At 52.7% G+C, this 26,678-nt stretch overlaps 1 protein-coding gene across 1 annotated transcript; it reads right to left on the bottom strand.

The window, feature by feature from the left end:
- Positions 1–3,925: 3,925 nt before the first annotated feature.
- On the bottom strand, positions 3,926–10,372 carry VSX1 (visual system homeobox 1). The gene is made up of 5 exons (XM_062202504.1): positions 9,946–10,372; positions 7,024–7,102; positions 6,462–6,585; positions 5,524–5,704; positions 3,926–4,293 (listed from the first exon to the last, which is right to left on the bottom strand). Exons 1-5 carry the CDS (start codon positions 10,370–10,372, stop codon positions 3,926–3,928), a joined length of 1,179 nt encoding a protein of 392 aa, XP_062058488.1.
- Positions 10,373–26,678: the final 16,306 nt, after the last annotated feature.

The raw sequence follows: 26,678 nt of genomic DNA, 5'->3' as shown, positions 1-26,678 counted from the left end.
CGCCAGCTGTGGCGGCCATTTGGGGGGTGAACCAACGGAAGGAAGACCTTTCTCTGTCTTTCTCTCTCACTGTCTAACTCTGCCTGTCAAAAAAAAAAAAAGAAAAGAAAAGAAAAAGAGAGAGAGAGATAAAGGTGGGGGTTGGCACTGTGGCTCAGCAGGTTAATCCTCTGTCTGCAGTGCCGGCATCCCATATGGGCGCTGGTTCTAGCCCCTGCTCCTGTTCTGATCCAGCTCTCTGCTGTGGCCTGGGAAAGCAGTGGAGGATGGAGGCTGGGAAAGCAGTGGAGGATGGTCCGAGTGCTTGGGCCCCTGCAGCCATGTGGGAGACCTGGAAGAACTTTCTGGCTCCTGGCTTCAGATCAGCGCAGCTCCAGTCTTTACAGCCATTTGGGGGGTGAACCAGCGGATGGAAGACCTTTCTCTCTATCTCTCCCTCTCACTGTCTGTAAATCTACCTCTCAAATAAATAAATAAATAAATAAAATCTTAGAGAGAGAGAGAGAGATAAAGGGGTGGATTGTGTATATAACGTATCCACCAATGAGTGTGTGTGTGGGTGGGTGGAGATAGAGTGAGAGGGAGAGAGACTCATAAAAATTGTAAGTCAAATAAAACAATTGTGTTAAGCCACATTTTGGGGGTACCTGGAGCATCTCCTAAACCAAAACCTCTAAAAGCTTTGCCTGGATGGGTGCTTAGTGGTTAAGTCCAGAGGTTGAGACACCTGTGGCCCAAACTGGAAGGCCCAGGGTCAGTTCCCTGCTCTGACTTCTGATGCCAATACAAGACCTGGATTGAGTTCCTGGCTCCCAGCTTCAACCCTGGCTACTGTGGGCATTTAGGGAGTGAATCAGTAGATGGACGTGCCCCCTCCCCCCCTCTGCCCCACACTTCTGTTGATTGCACACTTGGGAGTTGTTTCCTTGTGAGGTGTCAATACAGGTAAGTTCCATCTTTCCTCATGTGTGGGAATAGTTGTCCCAATAACTCATCCCCAAGTAAACCCTGCTTCTGGGTCAGTGCACTGCCAGGATTACACAGCCATCATTGTCACAGCCTATCACAACCCTGCTCCGTGGCCAAGTTCCTCACCCTGCCCGCCAAGGCTGTCTTAGCTCTTCTTGGCTGTGCGTTTCTGACACATTGGACAAGTTCACTTCCTTTCTCATTCACTGTGAGGACTGCAGCAAAGCACAAGGTGTTAGCCAGTGGACTGCATTGTTTGCTACACGGCCACACCCAAGCAAGAGGCATCCATTGTTCCAGCTTGTTCAGTCACTTCTGAAAACCTCTGCATAGTCCCTCAATGTTTCCCGCACATCGACTGCCACCTCCTGTTACCGCCGGGCAGCTGGCAGCATTGGACACAGATTCCCATTAGGACGCTTTCCAAATTGGCTGTTCACAAATTGTAATTTTTGGAAATCTCCTTCAGGATGTTGACGCCCACATCTCCATTGCCAAACCCTTTTGAAAACTGAAAGAAGTTCATCCTGAGTTATTTCCTGTGGCCAGACTCCAGTCTGACCTGCTGGTGATTCGGGCAGGGACATAAGGGGACTGTGTGTTGAAGAGCCCTGGTGCCAGTTATCCAATGGGCACTCGTGGGAGACCCCAGGCAGTGGGCATAGGCCAAGCACACCTCCTGCAGGTGAGAGATTTCCAGCTATGGTTTTAAAAGCATTTTTGTGGGAACAGCACTGTGCATTACAGGTAAAGCCACCACCTACAGTGCCAGCATCCCCTGTGGGTGCTGGTTCGAGTCCCAGCTGCTCCACTTCTGATCCAGCTCTCTGCTGTGGCTTGGGAAAGCAGTAGAAGATGGCCCAAGGCCTTGGGCCACTGCACCTACATGGAAGACCCGGAAGAAGCTCCTGGCTCCTGGCTTCGGATCAGCACAGCTCCAGCTGTTGGAGCCAATTGGAGACTGAACCAGCAGATGGAAGACCTCTCTCTCTCTCTCTCTTCCTCTCCTTCTCTCTGTGTGTAACTCTGACTTTCAAATAAATAAATAAGTCTTTAAAAAAAAAGCATTCTGTCCCATGAGAACCTGATCCTACATCAAGAATGTATGTCAGCGGTGAGCAGTGTTTTCTTATGCATTTAAAATGACCTGTGTGGTCGATGTTGTGCCTCAGTGGGTTAAACCACTGCCTGCAAAGCAGGCATCCCATATCAGAGTGTCAGTTTGAATCCTGGCTGCTCCACTCCTGATCCAGCTCCCTGCTAATGCACTGGGAAGGCAGCAGAGAATGGCCCAAGGACTTGGGCCCCTGCACCCACTTGGGACACCTGGATGGAGCTCCAGCTCCAGCTGTGACAGCTATTTGGGGAATGAACCAGCAGATCAAAGATCCCTTTGTCTGTCCTTTCTCTACCACTCTGCTTTTCAACTAAATAAAATAAATCCTTAAAAAAATAAAGGAAGATAGGCCCATCATTAAGTAAGTGATGGGTAACATTTAGCTTGCACAGCGATACAGAACAAGCGCCAGCTGAGAAAAACAGGCTGCAAGTGAAGCCGCTCTGTGTCTTCATCCAGAGAGATGGGAGTGCCAGGCCCAGCCCAGCAGAGGCCCATGCTGCCTTACAGAATAGAGTAGCAGCCTCCCAGCTTCCTTCTGCCGCTCCACCGTCTTCACAAGGCACCACATGTCCCCGTTAACAAGATGTGATCTCTCTCTGGACTCCCAAAAGTGAGTCAGACATGGCCACTGTTTACGAAGCAACACCTGGTACACGCCATAGCCTGAGAATGGCTGCTTTAGCCTTCCTGAGGTTGAAAAGCCATTAGCAGGGCAAGCATTTGGGGGTGGTGCTTAAGCCCCCATCCCGTATAAGAGAGCCTAGGTTTGAATCCTGGCATGGCTCCTGCTTCCAGCTTCCTGTTCATGAGCACCCTGGGAGGCAGCAGGCGACGGCTCAAGTCCCTGTGTCCCTGTCACCCCGTGGGAGACCTAAATTGAGTTCTTGGCTCCTGACTTTGTAGGGGAGTGAACCAACAGATGGGAGCTCTGTCTGTCTCAAACAAATAAAATAAAAATTTTAAAATGAAAAAGCATATGAGGGGAGAGGCTACCAGAGGATCGGCAATAGTGGAGACGTGCAGTGCATGAGAGAAAGAGTACAATGATTGATAGAAAGAGTACAGTGATTGAAAGAAACAGAATAGTGATTGATGGAAACAGTACAGTGATTGATAGAAAGAGTGCAGTGATTGATAGCATGTAACAGCAAACACTCCACAGAACATTTATTTTTAAATCATAAATAATTGACAAAGGAAACCCAGGAAAGGAAACATTCATGAAACCCAAGTCACTAAAGTGCTTCCAAATATAAATTTTGAAAGACCAAGGAGACTGGTCTGACCTTGAAACACCCTTTCTGCATAGGCTAACAGCTGCTGAATATGGCCTCCTGCAATATGGAAGGGGAGAGGAAACATGGCTTTCGTTCTCTTGCTGTTTTGTTCATCAGTCCCACTGCACATAGCCTGGCAAACGACGCTAGGAAGAACACAGAAGCATCCCCCTAACAAGAGAGGGGAAATAGTCAAGGCCAAGTTCAAGGTGAAGATACTGGAATTCACACGTGGGTCTGCACAGAGTCTTCACTACCAAGACATCTGATTCTTCCCAAGGTCACAGGTATTCATATTTTCAAACTCAAAGCTCAGATGTCAGCTCTAGCCTATTAATCTATACACTGCATGTGAACATCTCAAACGGTGCCCAGCAGCAGATCCCTGATCAAGTTCTACAAAACAGAATCGGAATTTTACACCCAGTTTGCCGGTTCATGTGCCTTTGAGGAACAGTCTCCATTCTAGAATGCAATGGGATTTTCCCTAAGTCACCCATCTGTCCTCTTAAAGTAGGTGACGTTGCATAAGGAGAAAGTAAAAATGAGAATATTTGTCTCAGACCACTTTTTTCTTTTGAAAATGCCCTGGGGTGATACAGCCCTCTGCAGCCTCTGTGGCTGGGACCTGTGGGTCTCCTGAGGCTCCCGGCTTCCTGGGCTGCAGCCTGTCCAACCCTGTGGAGTCGGAGCAGCCTCGGGCACCTGCCCCACACTGCACCTCCTCGGCCTCCTGCCGGGCAGAGCTGGAGAGATCCATGGCTACGTCTTCCAAGGCATTCTCGGAGCTCTCCTTGTCCAAGCCTCTTCGCCGCCCTGCCTGACTCTGGCTGGAGCCTTCCTGGAGATGCTCAGGGCCCCAGAGTCGTGCCAACCGGTCTTCACTTCCTGGTTTCCTTACCATCTCCATGGATTTTTTATGCATCCCTTGTGAAAAAGAACAAAATACACACCTTAAAATTCAGCAATTAGGTACATTTCTTCCTTAAAATTGTCATTGTCGATGCCTATCTCTGGGACCTACAGGAGGGTCAGGTAGGTGTTTACCACCATTAGGGCTGCCAGCTGGTGGCTGGCACCAAAGGTACTCTGTTTGGATAACAGTGACTCAGCACTTTCCACAGCCCTGCCGGCAGGCTCTCTACTTCAGATGGGTGGGCATGGCTTCCTGCCTCATCTTCTCTCTCTCTGGTCTCTTTCTCAGAAGAGGTTACAGTCCGACAAGCAGGTAAGGTACTGGCCCCTGCTCTCAGTAAAAGAACAGGGTGAGACACGGTGGGGGAGGTTGCTCCAGCAGCCCAAGGAGCTAGCTCATTGCCCAGAACTCTGCAACAAGTCAGCTGACAACAGCTAAAGAACCTAATGATTAGCTGATGGCTTACTTGCAAGATTGACATCTTAGCCAGCCAGTCGAAAGCAGTCATGTCACCATTTACCAAGCTAAAACTATGTCCTAAAGCCCGCGAGACAGCTTCCTCCTCTAGGAGCCTATCTAGGTTCCTAGAATTTTCTCTGCCTTTTCCTTTATCAGTGCAACCTCTGCTCCTCACTGCTTCCTGTCTGTGTCTTTCATTCTTCCTTGGTGTGGACCCAGCCAGAGCCCAGTTGAGTACTAACACCAGAATTCCTGCACCAGTCTGCTGGGTAGATGTTCCAGATGTGTTTGCTGGACAAAGACACCTACTCCTTCCCAACCTACAGCGCCAATGGGGGAAGCAAAAACTGGACCTGCCCAGGAGATTTGTAGCACAGAAGACACAAAGCAGCGAATGCAGAACCAGAACCAGGGGCAGAGGTAGGATCTTGTCTCTAGGTCTCTGGCTCAGCAATGCCCTGTTCTTATAACCCGTGCCCCGGAATTGCATGATTTCTACACGTTCTAACAGCATTCAACACGCAGGTGCACTCCGAATAAGTTCCCCAGCTGTGAACTGCCGGACAGGACTGCCTGCATGTGTCTAGGTTAAATGATCAGGCGCTCTCAGCCACTGCAGGCCTTGTCACTCACCAGACGTTAGAGGCAAGGTTCTGTGCCTGAATTTGTGTCCATGGACATTGCTCTGCTTCACCAGCGGCTGTGCTGGGTGCGCGTGTGCACTCACACATACATGCACGTACACACACACACAAACACACACACCAGGGCCTCCTCCTTACCCAGGAGCCAGGGCACGCAGGCCCCACGCAGGCCTTCCTCAGCCGCCTTGAGCACAGAGTCGGGCAGCGGGATGCAGTGACGCACCATGGCCCCGTACAGCCCGTACTCGGCCATCACGCTGCTGCCGCCCCACCGCTTCTCCCGCTTGCGCCACTTGGCCCTCCGGTTTTGAAACCAGACCTGGATGGAAGCAAGAGAGGATACAGAGAGCGGGTGGTGAGGAGGGTGGTCTGGCTCCGTCCCTGCTCTGAGTTCTAAAGCGGGTCCAACACCCATCCGTGCAGGGCAGGCGTGCCCCGCCAGCTCCAGCAGGTGCACCTGGCCTGCAGGGTGGGGGGCTTTCTCTGCAATCCAGAATGGGCACAATGACATCAAAACTCTCTTTACTCCCTGCCTTGGGTGAAGGCGTGGGCTTCGGACGTTTGCTGTTTTCATTAATGGAGAAGAGTTCTTTGGAGCGGTTCATAAAATGAATCTTGTGGGCTTGAACACAGCTATGGCAAAACATAGAACAAAAGTCTCTCGCGTGTGTGTGCCTGAGTGTGGGTGTGCACGCAATTGTATATGTGTGCATGAGTGTGCAAGTCACCCTTCGGGGCTGGATACACCTACATGCCCATGCATTTATCCCATACAGACAGCACATTGTGGCAGCTGATTTCTCTAGAAAGGCCGACAGTCCCATATTTTCTAATTGATATATCTCTGCGCAGTTTCTAAGTGCAGTTTTTAGTTCTTGTGGAAATCTAAAGAATGATTCAATAGCAAATAACAGTAAAAGGACAAAACGCAGGAGGATCCCAGGGACAATCCTCTCGTGGTGCCTTTGGCTAAAGGATGCTACACGATGTGCTGTGGGAGGTGGCTGTGGGTGCACTTGCCCAGGTGGGGGATGACATGCCCCCTTGTGGCTTGTGTGGGAAACACACACACACACCTGGATTCGATCTTCTGGGAGCTCGGTTTTCATGGCCAGCATTTCCCGGGCATACACATCAGGGTAGTGGGCCTCGCTGAACGCCTTCTCCAGCTCTTCCAGCTGCAGGGCAGTAAAAACCGTCCTGTGGAGAGTCAGAAGCACACACTCAAGTCCACGCCGGGAAGGCAGGCTTCCCACCTACTGCTCCCCACCATCACTATGATGCTCACGCCCAAAAGCCACATCCTGAGTACTGGACATCCCACTCTTAGCCATCAGCCTCCAGAGAAACCAGAGCCTGCTTCAAACAGAGACAATTCTTTCGTGTTTTCTAAATGAATTTCATCCGTTCGTTTTGACAAGACCCATTTTACAGATGCACAAAACCATGGCTATCGCCTGCTGGGAAGATTGTCCCGTAGCCTCCTGGGAGTTGGAGACTTATCGTCCCCTGGTGGATGCTGTGCCCTTCCTCCTGCCTGCTAGGAGGTATAAGGGAAGCTGCCATATCCCAGGGCCATGAATTCTCGGGTGCGGGGTCCCTAGGAAAGGTGGCCAGAGAGGACAGTCCACCCTGTACCTGTGCCGTCGCTTCTTCCTCTTGCCCAGAGTGGGGGACTCCTTCAGGTCACTGTTCTCCTCAGACGGGCTGTCCTCATCTGCTCGCACAAAGACAAGAAGAGAGCCGTGAAGCTTGTTTGCGTATCTTGGATTTTATGTGAGGGTTGAAGTCACAATCCTACTGGGAATATGAGCATCTGCCTATACAAACCCACGCTGCTAGCACTCACTAGAGTCCAACGTCCACACCTTATGTCAGTTCTTCTCCATAAAACGTAAAAACTCTACCCCCCACCACCACCCCCGGCTGCTGTTACCCTGTTTTGACAGACATGGAAACCAAAGCACATAGATACTAAGTGACTGTCCTGAGATCACACAGGCAGTGAATGGTGAAGCTGAAATTCAAATGCCGGAGTGTGTGCAGCCAAAGCCACTCAGCCACTGATTGCATTGTCTGTCCCCACAGCCTCCAGATCCACTCACTTGCCTGTGCCTCCCCTCTCCTCCTCTTAATCCCCACACCAACATTACTCACAGGGAGAGAGGGCTGAAGGCAACAGAGCTGCACCCTGTTCAGAACCCCTGGAGGCAGGGTCAGGTGGTTCCCAGATGCCCTGGGAGAACCACTCCACTTGTGCCTCTTCTATAGCCATCACATCAAAAGGTCCAGATGGAAAGAGAGGCAAGAAGACCAAACTGTTGTCAGGTCCATGGTTTATAAAGAATGATTGCAGACAGGTGTTTGGTTCAGCAATTATAATGCCAGCAGGGACACTAGAATCTTGCATCGAAATGTCTGGGTTTGAGTCCTGCCTCTGGCTCCCTGTCAGTGTAATTTGTAGGAGGCAGCAGGTAATGGCTCAAGTAATCAAGTCTCTCTCACTCATGTGGGAGACCTGAATTGAGTGCCTGGTTCCTGGCTTTAGTCTGTCCAGGTCCAGCTGTTGTGGCCTTTTGGGGGGTGAATCAGTAGTTGGGAGTTCTGTCTGGCTCTGCATGTGTGTGTGTCTACTTCTGAAATAAATAAAATCAATATATATTTTAATTTTAAAAGTATAATTGCTTCAAGTTTTTTTAAAGAATTATTTATTCAAAAGGCAGAGTGATGGGGGTGTGAGGGAAAGAGAGAGAGAGAGAGAGAGAGAGAGAGAGAGAGAGAGAGAGATCTTCCATCTGCCATTTCATTCCCCAAATGACCCCCACAGCCAGGTCTGGGCAAGACCAAAGCCAGGAGTCAGGAACTCCATTCCAATTCCCCACATGGGTGGGGCAGGGGTCCAAGTATTTAGACTCTTCCCAGAGCCATCAGCAGGAAGCTAGATGGGAAACAGGGCAGCTTAGACATCCACCAACACTGCAATGTGGGATGCCAGTATCACAAGCAATGGCTTAACCTGCTGTCCCACTTCAAATGTTTTTAAAGGATGAATAAAGATGAAAATAATAAAATAACACTAGATCCTTTTACATCAGCTCACCAGAAAACCGAATGCTTGGACATAGGATTCCATGCCATACTGCTAACCTGGTGTCAACTAGACACATAATATTAATAAGCACTTGGCTCATTAGTGAAACATAGCTAAACAGGTTGAGATCTGCTATAAGCACAGAATACTCAGTGGACAAAGTATAACATTTTATATTGATTCCATGTAAAATGCTGATATTTGCATGCCTTGGATTTAAAATATAGCATTTAAATTAATTCCCTTGTTTCTATTTTCCTTTGAAGGCAAAGTTGCATGCAACAAGTGGTCACAAGGTATGTCTTTCGGGTCAGCTCTCGCAAAAATGTCCCCATAAAGCAAGATTTAATTCCTTTCCCCTTTTCTCTTATCAGAGTCTGTGGAAAAAAGAACCCATCCGATGAAATTGGTTTCTACATTTTCAAGGAAACAAGTAAAAGGGCCAGGGTTGTGGTCACTCCAGGTCACAGAGAGGATCCTGAAGTGCAGCCTACTGCCTGGCTTTCTTTCCAGGCTGGCGACACCAGCGGTACTTCTTGCTGGGATTGCCTGCCTGACTGCCCCTTCTAGGTTCTAGTCGTGGGTACCTAGATCCGCAAATTACCTAGATCCACATTTTCCTTATAGTTCTCCTTTTTTTTTTTTTTTTTTTTTTTTCAGGCAGACAGTGAGAGACACAGAGAAAAAGGTCTCTCTGTTGGTTCACCCCCCAAATGGCCACCAGGAGCCAGGCACTTCCTTCTGGTCTCCCATGCGGGTGCAGGGCCCAAACACTTGGGCCATCCTCCACTGCCTTCCCGGGCCACAGCAGAGAGCTGGACTGGAAGAGGAGCAACCGGGACAGTATCCAGCGCCCCAACCGGGACTAGAACCCGGTGTGCCGGTGCTGCAGGCGGATTAACCTAGTGAGCCATGCCGGCCATAAGCCTCTCCATTTCTTGGTCCTTGTCAATTGCGGGGTTTCACCGCTTCCTTCTCTTTCCCCATACTCTGCCTGGATTTGGGGGTGACAGGTGCTCCCAGAACCAAACGTTGGTTAGCCACAGCGCTGTGGTTAGCCACAGCGCATTCAGCCAGGCGGCGTCCTCTCTTCCGCGCGCGGTCCCTTTTCAGCACCCCAGAGGCGGACAGTTCTTGGGCTCCCGGCCCCGAAAGCTTTTGCCAGCCCGCAGCTGGTGCAGCTGGTAGACAGGACTTGCCCCCGCCTTCCCGACCCCCGCTCGCTCCCGGCGTGGGGAGAGAGGCTGAGACACCAGGGTCCTCCTCACAAGGCTCCATCCGGCCGGTACAGTGCTGTGGGCACCAGATTCTGGAGAATTGAGGTTCCCCCTAGGGCCCGCGACGCTGCAGCGCGATTACGCCTCCCGCTGGGATCCGGGCCTCCCTGCGCTGCGGGACCGCAAGTGAGGGCGACCGCGCTTGAAGCCACCGGGATCAGGGGCAGGGGCGGAAAAGCAGGGCCCAGTTACCGGACGTCGAGGCGCTCTCGCTGAGTTTCTGGTTGCCCGGCGCGGGCGGCCGGCGCCCGGGGAGCTGCGGGGCGGCTGGCTCCGGCCCCGCCGGCCGCAGGAAAGGCACGTCGGCCAGCAGCAGGTAGGGCGCCGGAGCGGCGGCGGGCGGTGGTGCACCCAGGCCACAGAGGAGGCCCAGCCCCAACGGGACCGCCCCGCGCGCCAGGCAGGAGCCTCCGAGTGCGGGGCCAGCGCACGGAGCCGCCGCTGGGCCCTCGCAGCCTGATCCAGGCCCGGGGCCCGCGGGCGCGGGCAGCTCGGCCTCCAAGCCCAGCAGATCGGTGATGGCGAAGCCGCGTGGGCGCGAGCCGCTGGGGGACCGACCCGGCACCTGCCCCCGACTCCGGGCGCGCGCGTCGGGAATCGCGTCGCCGCCGGTGGTCATGTCGTCTCAGGAGGCGAAGCGCGACCCTCTCTGGGTCACCTTGGGCTGGTGGCCCAGCTCAGAGGACGCTTTATACGGCTAGGCTGCCCGCTCCAATCAGCTGGACGAGGGCGCGTCGCTGTTAGGGACCCCGAGAGACGGGATGCGGCCGACGGCCCTCCCCTCCCCTCGGTCGCCGCCCCCGCAGCTGCGGGCCCCGCGGTATCTCCCTTAGTCCCTCTTCTCCCCAGCTGTCCCCCTGCCCGCCCCGGCCCCATTCTCGGGTGGGGGTGGGGATGGGGGGTTGTGTGTTGTGGGCAGGGACAAAACAACTCTCCTTCTGCCTGTGGGTCCAAGGCGCAGCCTCCCTTCCTTCCAGATCCTCCACGCTTACTGGACACGACCCATGAACTCCTGGGGCCCCTTCGCATCGCACCCCCCCATCCACAACGAAAGTTATCCCCGCCCGCCCTACAACTTCACCGCAGGAGCCTCCAAAAATCCCCATGGGGAAAGAAGCAAAAAAAAAAAAAAAAAAAAAAAAAAAAAAAAAAAAGTAACCCGTGCCTGCTCTCTGCCTGCAGCCAAACCCACACTACTGGGTGGGTGGGCGGAGAGGTGTCGCAAACCCACACGCGCTGGGGGAAGGGCGTGGACCACAGAGCAGGGTGCCTGGCCAGAGGCCAGGTGAAGTCAGAATTTCAGATAAGCAATTATTATTTTTATTTAACTATGTATGTACCAGCGTTTTATATAGCCACGTTTAAGCGGTGGCGGCGGAAGTTGAATTAAAAGAGTGCCTCCTGGGGCGCAGTCCTCACCGGAGCTAACAAACCGTGCCAGGTTTTAGGATTATTGAAAGAAAGTTGGATTTGCGTTTTGTTCGAGTTGGCGCCAAAGCAGGCAAGTGGGTAAAGCCGCTTGCTGGATCGGGTTTTGAGCCCACCTGATCCCCGTGACTCTGAGCCCTGGGCCCAGTCCGAGAGCCCTGGAAGCAGTCTCTCGCAGTCCCCACGGCCAGGGGTCTCCGAGCGAGCCAGGGGGACCCTCCGGATCTCCCGGGTGCGGCGCGGCTGCCTGCGCGCATCGCGAGCTTGCAAAGCCGGTCTCCAGCTCGCCGCGCGTCGGCTAAACGAGCGGATTACACGCGGGCCTCCCGATCGAGATAATTACAAGGGGCTACGCATTAACTTTCCATTATTAAAGGAAGACCCAAATCTGCTCTGGCAAGCTGTTCCTGGGATTAGCAGAACAATAACTTTCCTTTGGGGTAATTGTCCAGGGCGGGGGCGGGGTCGGGGGCGGGGGCGGCTTTAGACGCCAGCGTTGTTTTGGGCTCGGCCAGGAATTCCTCTCCCCTCCCCCTCCAAATTTATCTCTGGATTTACGGACAAGGCGCTGGGGACGCCGGTCCCTGCCGAAGAGCTCCCCTCTGAGGCGTCGTCCTTCGTAGAGCCGAATCTGGGGGACCCAGTTGGGTGAAACTCCGACGATTCTATACATTCTGTAGCCCGGCCCCGGGGCGGAGAGGCGGGACAGGAGCCCCAAGGTGACTCACGCTCAAGGGAACTCTGGCCCACGCGTGCACCGCGCTCGCAGCCTGGGAGGCCCACGCCACCGGCTCTGCTGCTCGATGATCTGGGATCCCCTGTCTCCCCTCCGCCCCCAGTTGCTGCCTGAGGACCCCTAGGAGATGGCCAGGGACGCACAGACAACAAAAGGTCGAGCAAGGTCATCCCAATCTCGGTCTCTCCGCAAGGTAACCGAGGCCTGGGGCCAGCAGCACGTCGGCTTCCAAGCCCCTGCGAAGGATCTTACCAAACTCATTTTGCGTATGAAAGCAACAGCCTAATAAACCTGGTCCCACTGGACGCTCAAAGATAAATGGGAGATGCGTGGAAAGGGGGCGAAGAGATTGGGAATGGGGTGGGGGCCGCTGAGGCCGTCTGTAGTTCCCCGCGTAACGCCATCTCCAGCTCCACCAGTCACGAGGGGCTTTGGGGATCCGAGCAGGGGGCAGGCTGGATTCCAGTCCGGCTGGGTGGCGGCGGCGAGCGCACGGTACCTCTGTCTGGCGAGAGCCGCTTCCCGCCGACCGGACCCAGCGCTGACCCCATCCCTAACCCTAGCTGATCAGCTCAGGGACTCATCTCTAGGGGTCCAGAGCCGGGCCAAGCGCTTCGCTCGGTATGCACAGCGATGGAGGAAGCGCTCCACCTCCTGCGTGTCTGCGGGGCGCCTCAGAGGCGGCTGCGTCCGCCTGTACTCCCGCTTCTGGGGGTCTCCTCCGAGCCTTGGAAGCCGGGAGGATGGGGTCCTCCCAGCCTCCCTGCTCCTCACCCCCCATGCCAATCGCCCTGGGCCACCCCAAGGAGTCGTTTTGGAACCCTAAAAATCCATTAAGGGGTCTGGCTCTGCCTTCATCAGCCAGGATTATCCGGGATTTAACTAATCAGTAAAGGGGTTCTCCACTCATTATTTTCCAGGGAAGGTTTCCAAGCCCTCTCTGTCGCCCAACTGCGAGTGCGCCTCCGGCTTCCAGCCTGGCCACTGGCTCTCGCGGATCTGTCCTGTCTGGGTGCGTTTGGGCTCTTCACAGCTCCAGGCTGGGACTGGATGGGCCAGACTGGCCGGGGCAAGCCGTCCGTGGGGCGCCAGCGTGGGAAGAAGCACCACCTTGGGATTCCCTGGCTTTGCTGTCCGTCTGATTCTCCTCTGCCTCTGCTGGGTTTTGAGCCCTCCTTACAGCCTCTGGAAGCAGGCACTGTTGTGCTCTGTCCCCATCTCCTGCCTGGCTACCCCACCTGCACCTGGCCCAGCCGCTTTCTCTAGGCTAACTCCACTTTGTCTGCCAGCCTGAGATGCCAAGAACTACCAGGTGTGAGCAGCCCTGGACCACAGACCGACACAGGCTGGATTATGGACAGCCTACATTCTCCGCTCCTCCCAGAGGCATCCAGCAGGACTGTGGTGCAGTTCCTTGCTGCAGTCAAGCTCCACATGGCTTCCTTCCCTGGTGCCCTTGCTCCCCACAGACAGGGACCCTGGGGGCACCTTCCCCAGCTTCTGGAATGTGGGCTGCCAGCAGCTCATCTTGCCCACTCATGGAGAGAGAATTGCCCTGGACTGACAAAACTCCTTGATCCAGAACACACACTCAGACACAAATATACATATACAAAAAACACACACATACACATGCACACATAAAAACATACACACACAATACATACACACACATAAACACACATATACATATACACAATACATACACATATACACACATTCACATAAAAACATAAAACACACATAAAAACACATACACACAAACATACATACACACATACAATACATGCACACACATAAACATACATGTGCATATACACAAAACACACATGCACATATAAGCACACACATATGTGCATGTGTACACACATAACACACATATACACATGCACATATAAACACACATACACATGTATGCAAACACACAAACATATATACATACACGAATGCACACATACATACACACACATGCACATACACACACCACACACATACCTACACACAAGCACACACATATACATACACACATACACATAGCACACACATATACACATGAACACACACCCGCACAATACACATACACACATAAACACACACAAGCACACACCCACATATGACAACTGATACGAGGTACCATGTGGACCACCCCTCCCTTTCTGTAGTTATTTCTCCAGAATTCACTCTCCTCGAGGGTCAGGACACAAGTCCCAGCCTTGCTCAGCCCCTTTCCCCGCCCATCTCTGGCCTCCCTTTCTCCTGGGATCTCCTTCCCTCCTCACCTCCAATAAATCTCGTGCCCCCAGACCCTGTCTCAGGCTCTGCCTTTGAAGCTGGGAGGCTTCCTGTTCCCATCTCACTTCCCACTGGGGTTCCCCAAAGTACCTGACTTGCACGACTTCTGCAATGCCCACTCAGCATCAATCTGGGTGCTTCTCCCACTCCCCCCCCCCCACCACCACCACATGTACACACAGAAACCCATGGTGCAATCATCAGAACCCAGCAAAGGTCCTGAGGTCCATCTCCAGCCCAGGACTTGCTCCTGCAGCCAGGTCCCCATCTCCAATGGTCTCCTGCCCATTTGTCCCCTGGGGTCTCCCAGGAGCACTGAAACAGCTCACCCAGAGCTGGATCCAGCTGCTTCCTCTCCAGTCTGCACTGCCCCGCCCCTACCCCAGGGGCCAGAATAGGATCTTGGGCACTGTCCTCAGCTCTCCACCCTCCATCCCAAGATCACCTCCAGCTACTGATGGTGACGGCCATTGCTGACTGCTCTTGGCTTCTTACGACGCGCAGCTATTATGACTTCGATTCTGTGTCAGCTGGCTGCACCTGTTTTCTGCGGTTTGCAGCCAGGAACGCTGTCTACTGTCTCTTACTTCTTCCATGCTCTTCCACTCCCTCCTTGTCCCACAGCCACCGTGGTCCCTGCTGGAGCACAGCCCTGTTGCTCCTTACCGTGGCGACACCAACTCCTAGCTCCTTCCTTGCTGGTGATGGAAGAGCAGCCGCATCACATGTATGGCTCACCAGCATGTGACTGGTCTAAGTAGCCCCAAGCCCACCCAGATCCAGGAACAGGACAGAGACACCCCCCCTTCACAGCAGGAGCCCGTGTTTTAAGCCAACCACAAAACACCGACAGTGCCAGGTATGAGCAGAAGTCCCTTACCTGTCAAAGCCCAGCCTAAGCGGCTCCCAACCATGGGCCCTTCCCAGATGACCCTACCACAGCTGGAAAGTTCTAGACCTCATGTAACTTGGTGCTCCTGAGGCCATCTTGTCTTCCCCTCCCTTTAGTCCTTTTGTGTATGTCCTCAGGTGTCCAGAGCCCTGTCTTCTGATAGCCCCTAGAAACACACGGTCTACCTTCCAAGACGTGGCTCCTGGAAGTGGTCCCCTGACCATTTATCAGTGGTTCTCAAAGTATGGGCCCTGGGCTAGCAGTATCAGCTCTAAACCAGTGAGGACAGCAAGGCCTGGGCCCTATCTGGCCATACTGACCCAGAACCCCAGAGTGGGAGGACCCTGGGATCTCTGTTTACAAGCCCATGGGGGCTCTGATGCCTCTGGATTCTAGAACCAAGGACTTCCATTGAACTGTGTGTCCTCATTTTCTGAGCAAACATGCCCTGGGCCCAAAAACTCACAGTTACCCCCAGATGCTCTGAGGCCTTCTGGGCAACACCCAAGCTCAGTGCTAGGAAATCTGCCATCAGCCAGCCAGGAGGCTAGTGAAGAGTCAGCTTGGCACCACAAAGAGAACAATAGCAAAGAGAAAATACTCCTGAAAAGTATTATATGCCAGTGCTAAATATTTTTTTTAATTTTTAAAATTTTTTATTTGACAGAGTTAGACAGTGAGAGAGAGAGAGAGAGAGAGAGAGAGAGAGAGAAAGAAAGGTCTTCCTTCCATTGGTTCACTCCCCAAATGGCCACTATGGCTGGAGCTATGCCGATCTGAAGCCAGGAGCCAGGTGCTTCCTCCTGGTCTCCCATGCGGGTGCAGGGGGCCAAGCACTTGGACCATCCTCCACTGCCTTCCCAGGCCACAGCAGAGAGCTGGACTGGAAGAGGAGCAACTGGGACTAGAACCAGGCACCCATATGGGATGCCGGTGCCGCAGGCAGAGGATTAACCAGGTGAGCTACAGCACCGGCCCCACCAGTGCTAAAAGCACTGGTGGTCACATATCAGTGACCATATGTGGTTGGCCACATATCAGTGCTAAAACAAGTGGCCCTGTAAGTGGAGTCCTCCTCTGTGCCAGGTATAATGAGACATGCATCACCTCCATCAACACATTTCCTCCTTGTGACACCCCTAGTGAAGGAAGTCTCCTTGGCATCTACTTTGCACGGCACTGTCAGTGGAGAGTCTGGGACCCCACCCCGAGCATCAGGCTTGAAGCAACGGCATCACCATGAGATGAGAAAGCTGGGGAGGTCCCTCACACGTGTTTGTGCTTAGTGATATTTTTGTCTTTAATTTTTATTTATGTGAGGGCTTCTAAAGGTTTTAATCTTTCACTGCTCCATTTGCTGCCTATTGAGGCAGATTTCACACACACCATGGTTGTTCACACTGCCTATAGTTGTTCACAATCCCTGTGGTCGGTCACACTCCCCATGCTTGATCACACTCCCTGTGGTTGTTTACACCCCCCATGGTTATTCACACTCCCTAAGCTTGGGCACACTCCCTGTGGGTTTGCTTCACTCCCTGTGGTTGGTCACACCCCCCATGGTTATTCACACTCCCTAAGCTTGGGCACACTCCCCTGAGGTTGTCCACACTCTCCATGGTAGTCACACTCCCTGTGTTTGTTCACACGCCCCATTGTTGGTCATACTCCCCTGTGGTTGGTCACACTCCCCGTGGTTGGTCATACGGTCCATGATTGTTCAACTCCTTGTGGTGTTTACAACCTCAGTTGTTGGTAACACTCGCCATGGTTGGTCACAATCCCCATGGGTGGTCACATGCCCTGTGGTTGGTCACCCTCACCATGGTTGCTCACACTCTCCATGGTTTGTCACACTCCCTGAGGTTGTACACACTCCTCATGGTTGGTCACTCTCCCCGTGATTGGTCACACACGCCATGCTTGGTCACACTTGCCGTGGTTGATCACACTCCCCATGTGTGGTCACATGCCATGTGGTGGTCACACTCACCATGGTTGGTTATACTGTCCATAATTGGTCAACTCCTTGTGGTGTTCACACCCTCTATTGTTGGTCATAGTCGTCATGGTTGGTCACACTCGTCATGGTTGGTCACACTCCCCATGGTGGTCTCATGCCCTGAGGTTGGTCACACTCCCAGTAGTGGCTCACACTCTCAGTGATAGGTCACACTCCCAATGGTTGGCCACAGTCACTGTTTGGTCACACCCCCTGGTTGGTTACACCCCCTATGGTTGGTCACATTACCATGGTGGTCACACGCCCTGTGGTAGGTCATGCTCGCCATGGTTGGTTGTACTCCCCATGGTGGTCACATGCCCTGTGGTTGTTCATACTCGCCAAGGTTGGTCGCAATCCCCATGGTGGTCTCTTGCCCTGTGGTTGGTCACACTCGCCATGGTTGGTCACACTCCCTGTTGTCACACTCCCAGTAGTTGCTCATAATCTCAGTGTTTGGTCACTCTACATGGTTGGCCACAGTTCCTATTTGGTCACACCTCCCTGGTTGATCACACACCCTGTGTTTGGTCACATTCAACACAGTTGGGCACACTCTCCATGGTGGTCTAATGCCCTGTGGTTGGTCACACTCGCCGTGGTTGGTCACACTCTCCATGGTTGGTCACACTTACCATGGTTGGTCATACTCCTAATGGTTGGTCACTCTCCATGTGGTTGGTCACATTTCTCATGTTTATTCACACTCACCATGGCTGGTCACATGCCTGTGGTTGGTCACACTTGCCATGGGTGGTCATACTCCATGTGGTTGGTCGCACTCCCAGTAGTTGCTCACTCTCAGTGTTTGGTCACACCTCCCATGGTATGCCACAGTCCCTGTTTGGTGATACCCCCTGGTTGGTCATACACCCTGTGGTTTTTCACACTCCCCATGGTAGGTCATACTGTCCATAATTGGTCAATTCTTTGTGGTGTTCACACCCTTCATTCTTGGTGATACTTGTCACGGTTGGTCACATTCCCCATCGTGGTCACACATCTGTGGTTGGTCACATGCCCTATGGTTGGTCACAACCGCCATGGGTGGTCACACTCCCTGTGGTTGGTCAAACTCCCAGTAGTTGCTCACACTCTCAGTATTTGGTCATACTCCCATGGTAGGCCACAGTCCCTGTTTGGTGACACTTCCCTGTTTGGTTACACACCCTGTGATGGTCATACTCGTCATGGTTGGTCACATTCATTATGGTGGTCACACGCCCTGTGGTTGGTCACATCGCCATGGTTGGTCACATTCCCCATGGTGGTCTCATGCCCTGCAGTTGGTCACACTCCCTGAGGTTGGTCACACTCCCTGTGGTTGTCCAGACTCCCCGTGGTTGGTCACACTCCCCTTGGTTGGTCACACTCCCTCTGGTTGGTCACACTCTTTGTGGTTGTCTAGCCTCCCTTTGTTTGGTCACTCGCCATGGTTGGTCACACTTCCTGTGGTTTTCAGACTTCCATGGTTGGGCACACTCCCCATGGTTGGTCGCATGCCCTGTGGTTGGTCACACTCCCCATGGTTGGTAACATTCCCTGTGGTTGGTCACACTCCTTATGGTTGTCTAGACTTCCTTTGTTTGGTCACTCTCCACTTCCTGTGGTTTTTCAGACTCCCCATATTTGGTAACACCCCCTATGGTTGGTTGTATGCCCTGTGGTTGGTCACACTCCCATGGTTGGTCGCATGCCCTGTGGTTGGTCACTCTCCCCGTGGTTCTCACACTCCCTGTAGTTGGTACACTCCCCAGGTTGGTCACACTCCCTGTGTTTTGTCACACTCCCTGTGGTTGTCCAGACTCCCTTTTTTTAGTCACTCTCCACTTCCTGTGGTTTTCCAGACTGCCCATTTTTGGTCACACTCCCTATGGTTGGTTGTATGCCCTGTGATTGGTCATTCTCCGCATTGTTGTCACACTTCCTGTAGTTGGTCACACTCCCCAGGTTGGTCACACTCCCTGTGGTTGGTCACACTCCCCGTGGTTGGTCACACTCCCTCTGGTTGGTGACACTCCTTGTGGTTGTCTAGCCTCCCTTTGTTTGGTCACTCGCCATGGTTGGTCACACTTCCTGTGGTTTTCAGACTTCCATGGTTGGGCACACTTCCCATGGTTGGTTGCATGCCCTGTGGTTGGTCACACTCCCCATGGGTGTCACACTCACTGTAGTTGGTTACACTCCCCAGGTTGGTCACACTCCCTGTGTTTGTCACACTCCCTGTGGTTGTCCAGACTCCGTGTGGTTGGTCACACTCTCCATGGTTGGTCACACTCCCCATGGTTGGTCACATTCCCTGTGGTTGGTAACTCTCCCCATGGTTGTCACACTCCCTGTAGTTGGTAACACTCCCCATGGTTGGTCACACTCCCTGTGGTTGTTCACACTCCCTGTGGTTGTCCAGACTCCCTGTGGTTGGTCACACTCCCCGTGGTTGGTCACACTCCCTGTGGTTGGTCACACTGCGTGTGGTTGTCCAGACTCCCCGTGGTTGCTCACACTCTCCATGGTTGGTCACATTCCTTTGGTTGGTCACACTCCCTGTGGTTGGAACTCTCCCCATGGTTGTCACACTCCCTGTAGTTGGTCACACTCCGTGTGGTTGTCCAGACACCCTGTGGTTGGTCACACACCCTGTGGTTGTCCATACTCCCCAGTTGGTCACACTCCCCATGGTTGGTCACTCTCCCTGTGGTTGGTCACACTCACCATGGTTGTCTAGACTCCCTTTGGTTGGTCACTCTCCATGGTTGGTCACACTTCCTGTGGTTTTCCAGACTCCCCGTGGTTGGTCACACTCCCCATGGTTGGTCGCTGCCCTGTGGATGCTCACACGCCCCATGGTTGTCGCACTCCCTGTAGTTGGTTACACTCCCAGATTGGTCACACTCCCTGTGTTTGGTCACACTCCCTGTGGTGGTCCAGACTCCCCATGGTTGTTCACACTCCCTGTGGTTGGCCACACTCCCTGTGGTTGTCCAGACTCCACGTAGTTGGTCACACTCCCCCTGGTTGGTCACACTCCTTGTGGTTGGTCTCAGTCCTCATAGTTGTTCACGCTCCCCACGTTTGGTCACACTCCTTGTGTTTGGTCACACTCCCCATGGTTGGTCACATTCCTTGTGGTTGGTCACACTCCTTATGGTTGTCTAGACTCCCTTTGTTTGGTCACTCCACTTCCTGTGGTTTTCCAGACTCCCCATTTTTGGTCACTCTCCCTATGGTTGGTTGTATGCCTTGTGGTTGGTCACTCTTCGCATGGTTGTCACACTCCCTGTTGTTGGTTACAGTCCCCATGGTTGGTCACACTCCCCATGGTTGGTCACACTCCCTCTGGTTGGTGACACTCCTTGTGGTTGTCTAGACTCCCTTTGTTTGGTCACTCTCCATGGTTGGTCACACTTCCTGTGGTTTTCCAGAATTCCATGGTTGGTCACACTCCCCATGTTTGTCACATTCCCTGTGGTTGGTCGCACTGCGTGTGGTTGTCCAGACTCCCCGTGGTTGCTCACACTCCCCATGGTTGGTCACATTCCTTTGGTTGGTCACACTCCCTGTGGTTGGAACTCTCCCCATGGTTGGTCACTCTCCCTGTGGTTGGTCACACTCCCCATGGTTGTCTAGACTCCCTTTGTTTGGTCACTCTCCATGTTTGGTCAAACTTCCTGTGGTTTTCCAGACTCCCCATGGTTGGGCACACTCACCATGGTTGGTCGCATGCCCTGTGGTTTGTCACACTCCCCATGGTTGGTCACACTCCCCGAGGTTGGTCACACTCCGTGTGGTTGGTCACACTCCCCATGGTTGTTCACATTCCCTGTGGTTGGTCACGTTCTTGTGGTTTTGTCACACTCCCTGTGGTTGGACACACTCCCTGTGTTTTGTCACACTCCCTGTGGTTGTCCAGACTCCCCGTGGTTGGTCACACTTCCCATGGTTGCTCACACTCCCCGAGGTTGGTCACACTGCGTGTGGTTGTCCAGACTCCCCGTGGTTGCTCACACTCCCTGTAGTTGGTTACACTCCCCAGGTTGGTCACACTGCCTGTGGTTGATCACATTCCCTGTGGTTGTCCAGACTCCCCGTGGTTGGTCACACTCCCCATGGTTGGTCACACTCCCCATGGTTGGTCGCATGCCCTGTGGTTGGTCACTCTTACTGTGGTTCTCACACTCCCTGCAGTTGGTCACACTCCTCAGGTTGGTCACACTCCCTGTGTTTTGTCACACTCCCTGTGGTTGTCCAGACTCCCCGTGGTTGTTTACACTCCCCAGGTTGGTCACACTGCCTGTGTTTGGTCACACTCCGTGTTGTTGTCCAGACTCCTCATGGTTGCTCACACTCCCCATGGTTGTTCACATTCCTGTGGTTTTTCACACTCCCTGTGGTTGGTCACACTCCCCAGGTTGGTCACACTCCCTGTGTTTGGTCACACTCTCTGTGGTTGTCCAGACTCTGCGTAGTTGGTCACACTCCCCATGGTTGGTCACACTCCTTTTGGTTGGTCTCACTTCCCATAGTTGTTCACACTCCCCATGTTTGGTAACATTCCTTGTGGTTGGTCACACTCCTTATGGTTGTCTAGACTCCCTTTTTTTGGTCACTCTCCACTTCCTGTGGTTTTCCAGACTCCCCATTTTTGGTCACTCTCCCTTTGGTTGGTCACTCTCTGCATGGTTGTCACACTTCCCAGGTTGGTCACACTCCCCAGGTTGGTCACATTCCCCATGCTTGGTCACACTCCCCAGGTTGGTCACACTCCCTGTGGTCGGTCAGACTCCCCATGGTTGGTCACACTCCCTCTGGTTGGTGACACTCCTTGTGGTTGTCTAGACTCCCTTTGTTTGGTCACTCTCCATGGTTGGTCACACTTCCTGTGGTTTTCCAGAATTCCATGGTTGGTCACACTCCCCATGTTTGTCACATTCCCTGTGGTTGGTCACTCTCCCTGTGGTTGGTCACACTCACCATGGTTGGTCACACTCCCTGTGGTTGGTCACACTCCGTGGTTGTCTAGACTCCCTTTGGTTGGTCACTCTCCATGTTTGGTCAAACTTCCTGTGGTTTTCCAGACTCCCCATGGTTGGTCACACTCACCATGGTTGGTCGCTGCCCTGTGGTTGCTCACACTCCCCATGGTTGTTGCACTCCCTGTGGTTGGTCACACTCCCTGTGGTTGGTCACATTCCCTGTGGTTGTCCAGACTCCCCGTGGTTGGTCACACTCCCCATGTTTGTCACATTCCCTGTGGTTGGTCACACTCCCCTAGTAGGTCACACTCCCTGTTGTTCATCACACTCCCTGTGGTTGGTCACTCTCCCTGTGGTTGGTCACACTCACCATGGTTGGTCACTCTCCCTGTGGTTGGTCACACTCCCTGTGGTTGGTCACACTCCCTGTGGTTGGTCACACTCCGTGGTTGTCTAGACTCCCTTTGGTTGGTCACTCTCCATGTTTGGTCAAACTTCCTGTGGTTTTCCAGACTCCCCATGGTTGGTCACACTCACCATGGTTGGTCGCTGCCCTGTGGTTGCTCACACTCCCCATGGTTGTTGCACTCCCTGTAGTTGGTCACACTCCCTGTGGTTGGTCACACTCCCTGTGGTTGGTCACATTCCCTGTGGTTGTCCAGACTCCCCGTGGTTGGTCACACTCCCCATGGTTGGTCGCATGCCCTGTGGTTGGTCACTCTCCCCGTGGTTCTCACACTCCCTGTAGTTGGTACACTCCCCAGGTTGGTCACACTCCCTGTGTTTTGTCACACTCCCTGTGGTTGTCCAGACTCCCTTTTTTTAGTCACTCTCCACTTCCTGTGGTTTTCCAGACTGCCCATTTTTGGTCACACTCCCTATGGTTGGTTGTATGCCCTGTGATTGGTCATTCTCCGCATTGTTGTCACACTTCCTGTAGTTGGTCACACTCCCCAGGTTGGTCACACTCCCTGTGGTTGGTCACATTCCCTGTGGTTGGTCACACTCCTTGTGGTTGTCTAGACTCCCTTTGTTTGGTTACTCTCCATCCTTGGTCACACTTCCTGTGGTTTTCCAGACTTCCCATGGTTGGGCACGCTCCCCATGGTTGGTTGCATGCCCTGTGATTGGTCACACTTTCCATTTTTGGTCACACTCCCTCTAGTTGTTTACACTCCCCAGGTTGGTCACACTGCTTGTGTTTGGTCACACTCCCTGTGGTTGTCCAGACTCCGCGTGGTTGGCCACACTCCCCATGGTTAGTCACACTCCCTGTGGTTGGTCACACTGCGTGTGGTTGTCCAGACTCCCCGTGGTTGGTTACACTCCCCATGGTTGTTCACATTCCTGTGGTTTTTCACACTCCCTGTGCTTGGTCACACTCCCCGTGGTTTGTCACACTCCCCATGGTTGGTCACATTCCCTGTGGTTGGTTACACTACCTGTGGTTGGTCTCGCTCCCCCGTGGTCTGGTCACACTCCTTGTGTTTTTCTAGACTCCCTTTGTTTGGTCACTCTCCATGGTTGGTCACACTTCCTGTGGTTTTCCAGACTCCCCTTTGTTGGTCACACTCCCCATGGTTGGTCACATTCCTGTGGTTTTTCACACTCCCTGTGGTTGGTCACATTCCCTGTGGTTGGTCACACCCCTTGTGGTTGGTCACACTACCCATGGTTGTTCACATTCCCTGTGGTTCGTCACACTTCCTGTGGTTTTCCAGACTCCCCATGGTTGGTCACAATCCCCATGGTTGGTTGCATGCCCTGTGATTGGTCACACTTTCCATTTTTGGTCACACTCCCTCTAGTTGTTTACACTCCCCAGGTTGGTCACACTGCCTGTGTTTGTCACACTCCCTGTGGTTGTCCAGACTCCCCATGGTTGGTCACACTCCCCATGGTTGGTCACACTCCCCATGGTTGGTGACACTCCTTGTGGTTGTCTAGCCTCCCTTTGTTTGGTCACTCTCCATGGTTGGTCACACTTCCTGTGGTTGTCCAGACTCCCCATGGTTGGTCACACTCCCATGGTTGGTCGCATGCCCTGTGGTTGGTCACTCTCCCCATGGTTGTCACACTCCCTGTAGTTGGTCACACTCCCCAGGTTGGTCACACTGCCTGTGTTTGGTCACACTCCCTGTGGTTGTCCAGACTCCCCATGGTTGGTCACACTCCCATGGTTGGTCGCATGCCCTGTGGTTGGTCACTCTCCCCATGGTTGTCACACTCCCTGTAGTTGGTCACACTCCCCAGGTTGGTCACACTCCCTGTGTTCGTCACACTCCCTGTGGTTGTCCAGACTCCCCAGTTGGTCACACTCCCTGTAGTTGGTCACACTCCCTGTGGTTTGTCACACTCCCTGTGGTTGTCCAGACTCCCCGTGGTTGGTCACACTTCCCATGGTTGGTTGCATGCCCTGTGTTTGGTCACACTCCCTGTGGTTGCTCACACTCCTAGTGGTTGTCATACTCCCTGTGGGTTTTCTTCTTCCCCTGTGGGTTGGTCACACTCCCTGTGGTTGGTCACATGCCCCGTGCATTGTTCACAGGTTTTGTAGTAGTTCCCAGGACCCAAGGGTAGTCTCTTCTCTTCATGTCCTGGGGGAATGGAGAAATCCAGGGTTGATCCTGGTAATATTTGACCCCAAAGTCTACGCATACTTCCATTCCCCTTCCAACCTCATACCCATCTCTCTTTTTTGCCTCCTCTCTCCCTCCTCTTATCCAGATCCCCCTTCCTTAACCCATCAAAAAGAGTTCAGGGCCACCCTCCATGTTAAGTCCCAGCTGTACATCAAAGGAAGCCTAGGTCCAAGTTCAACTCAGGCGAGGACACAGGGTCCAACACCCATGCTGAGTACCCCCGCACAGGGCAGAGGAGGTTATGAGTGAGCTGTGACCACAAAAGTTTTGCATGGTCCCCCAAGTGCAAGAGGGGGCAGTGGCAGATGGAAGCAGGTGTGCTCAGTTGTCAGCCAGGATAAGAATAAGCTGATGGAGCCGAACTTTGGAGGTGTGGCTAGGGGTTGCAGGTGCATCACTGGGCTTCCTTCTGGTGTTGAATCAAGGTTAGGTTTTCTATCAGTGACTGGGACCAATGATAATGTTGATGGTTAGAAGTGAATGTGAAAAAAAAGAGAGAGGAGCTGCAAGATGGCGGAATAGGAAGGGAGCACATTGATAGTTCAGCAAGACACACAGGTTAAAAACAGTGGAGATACTGCAGGGTCAAGGAAAAGTAGGGGAAGAAACAGCAGCGGAAACTCTTCCGGAACTAGTGATTCACAGTGGACCTGCGTGGAGAGCGTGGAAGCCCAAGTTCGGGACACCAGCAGCAGACTCAACGCACCAGCGCTGGAATGCGAGGTGAGCCGAACCTCAATAGCCTGAGACACCAGCGGGCAAGCAGAAAGAGGAGACTAGAGGGAACGAGGCTTGAAACTCCGTGGGGAAAAGTTCACCAGGCTAACTAGAAGAGAGAGAGGAAAAAAAAAAAAGTGACCGATACAGACACGAGTTTCTCTCTCTCTCCGCTCACCCCTCAAAGGCGAGCAAGACAAAGAGCAGGCGCCATTTTGGACATACGTCATAAGCAGGGCGACCTCAGGTCTGCACTGGCCCTGAGCCTAGCAGAAAAACCTGACTCTGGGGGGAGGGGTGAAATAACAGGAGATTAGCATCTAACTTGGCAACCCAGTGGGAGACTGCAGGAGAATTGGAGCCCACACTGAGGGCAGCAGAGATTCCCTGTGTGGTCCTTGGGAAAGAGCTTCCAATCTCTGGCTCCTGTGGGTATATCATTAGCCTGCTAACTACCTCCAATTACGTTCAGCTGTGCGGAATTACTTCCCTTTTGAATAAAAAAAAAAAAAAAGAGAGATTTACCACGCCTAACCTGGGAGTGTCATCTTTGACACACCCTCAACCCTGAGGAACCAAACACAGCTCTCAGGCCACACTTATCTCAAGCCTCTAAGGCTCCACCGAAAGCAGACAGTCCACTTAATATAGAACCATAGTGTAACAAGAAAAAACACCACAGTGAAGAAACCAAATATCTCCAACATGCCATACAACAAACGCAAAAACCGAGGTAACAAGAACAAGGAAGACACCATGATGCCCCCAAATGAAAAAGACACACCAATTCAAGATTATGAAGATGATGAGATAGAAGAAATGCAAGAAGCAGACCTCAAAAAATTGATAAGAACATTAAGAAGTTCTCAAAAACAAATTCTTGAACTACAGAAATCCTTAATGGACAAGATAGAAAATCTCTCTCGTGAAAATGAAATATTAAGGAGGAATCAAAATGAAATGAAACAACTAGTAGAACATGAAACTGTGATAGTGACAAAAAACCACAATGAAATGAAGAACTCAATAGATCAAATGACAAACACATTAGAGAGCCTTAAAAACAGAATGGGCAAAGCAGAAGAGAGAATATCAGACTTAGAAGACAGAGAACAGGAAAGGAAACAGGCAAACCAAAGAAAAGAAGAAGAAATTAGAAATCTAAAAAATATTGTCAGGAATCTACAGGATACTATTAAAAAACCTAATATTCGGGTTCTAGGAGTTCCTGAAGGCATGGAGA

This window comes from Lepus europaeus, chromosome 10 (genome assembly GCF_033115175.1).
Source record: "Lepus europaeus isolate LE1 chromosome 10, mLepTim1.pri, whole genome shotgun sequence".
In the NCBI taxonomy this organism is placed as follows: domain Eukaryota; kingdom Metazoa; phylum Chordata; class Mammalia; order Lagomorpha; family Leporidae; genus Lepus; species Lepus europaeus.
This window is presented reverse-complemented; position numbering and strand designations above follow the sequence as displayed.